Below are 1047 nucleotides of genomic sequence, written 5' to 3' on the forward strand. Positions count from 1 at the left end.
CAGCAGCAAAAGAAGCAGCAGATGCCAAACTTGAAACGGAGCACCAGTTTGATTTGGAAAAGTCTTTAATTGACCTTATTGTATCTTGTGTTGCGAGGCTTCCAGTGAAAACAGGTTAGGGTTTAGGGTTTAGGGTTTAGGGTTTGCAGGCTTCAAGCAGCACTTCTGCAGCCTTGCTGCAGCGCACACAGCAGCACGGCCCCCTGCTGCTGCTGCTCACCAGCCCCACCTGGAGCGCAGCAGCAGCAGCAACAGCAGCACCAGCAGCAGCAGTAGCAGCAACACCAGCAGCACCAGCAGCAGCAGAACTAGCACCAGCAGCAGCACCAGCACCAGCACCAGCAGCACTAGCAGCAGCAGCAGCAGCAGCAGCAGCAGCAGCAGCAGCAGTTGCATGCGTGGGTTGTGCTGCGCAGGGATGTACGCGGCGTGTGTGGGGCTGCTGCACCGCAAGGCTCGGCTGCGGGGCTTTCTGCAGTCTTTGCTGTTTGCTGCTGCTGCTCGCATGCGCCTTTCGCTGCAGCAGGGAAATTTGGCAGAGACCAAATTGCTGCTGAGGTTCTTCTTCGGACTCGCCAGCAGCCACGTCCTCAAGCTCGTCCGCCGGGGTTTTGGGTTTAGGGTTTAGGGTTTAGGGTTTAGGGTTTGGGTTTAGGGTTTAGGGTTTGGGTTTAGGGTTTAGGGTTTGGGGTTTGGGTTTAGGGTTTAGGGTTTGCGGCTGGGCGTGGGGCGGCGCCCCGGGGCCCCCTAGCAGCTGGGGCTAGGGTTTGAGGCTTTGCATGCGTTGTGGGGCTGCTGCATGCGCTGCGTGCTGCATGCGGTGGGCTTTGCATGCGTTTGGGGCTTTGCATGCGTTTTGGGGCTTGCATGCGTTTTGGGGCTTGCATGCAGGCGCCGGTGATCGCCGTGGTGAAGCATTTGCTGCAGATGGCCAACGATCTTCCCCAAACCACTGCGGAGCACGTGGCCCACACAGCAATGGTCAGCCACTGCAGCAGCAGCAGCAGCAGCAGCAGCAGCAGCGGCAGCAGCGGCAGCGGGGGGCGC

At 59.4% G+C, this 1047-nt stretch overlaps 1 protein-coding gene across 1 annotated transcript in view; it reads left to right on the forward strand.

Annotated features, from left to right (window-relative positions):
• Positions 1 to 1047, forward strand: part of ETH_00033890 (uncharacterized protein) — a gene marked incomplete at both ends in the record, with an annotated part of 2007 nt that overhangs the window by 164 nt on the left and 796 nt on the right. The window contains 2 exons of the mRNA XM_013376529.1: positions 479 to 598; positions 892 to 981. Of these exons, the coding sequence (XP_013231983.1) occupies positions 479 to 598; positions 892 to 981 (210 nt within the window). The remainder of the gene's footprint in view (positions 1 to 478; positions 599 to 891; positions 982 to 1047) is intronic.

The sequence above is a fragment of the Eimeria tenella genome, genomic scaffold, assembly GCF_000499545.2.
Source record: "Eimeria tenella Houghton genomic scaffold, Eth_scaff3677, whole genome shotgun sequence".
Lineage (NCBI taxonomy): Eukaryota > Apicomplexa > Conoidasida > Eucoccidiorida > Eimeriidae > Eimeria > Eimeria tenella.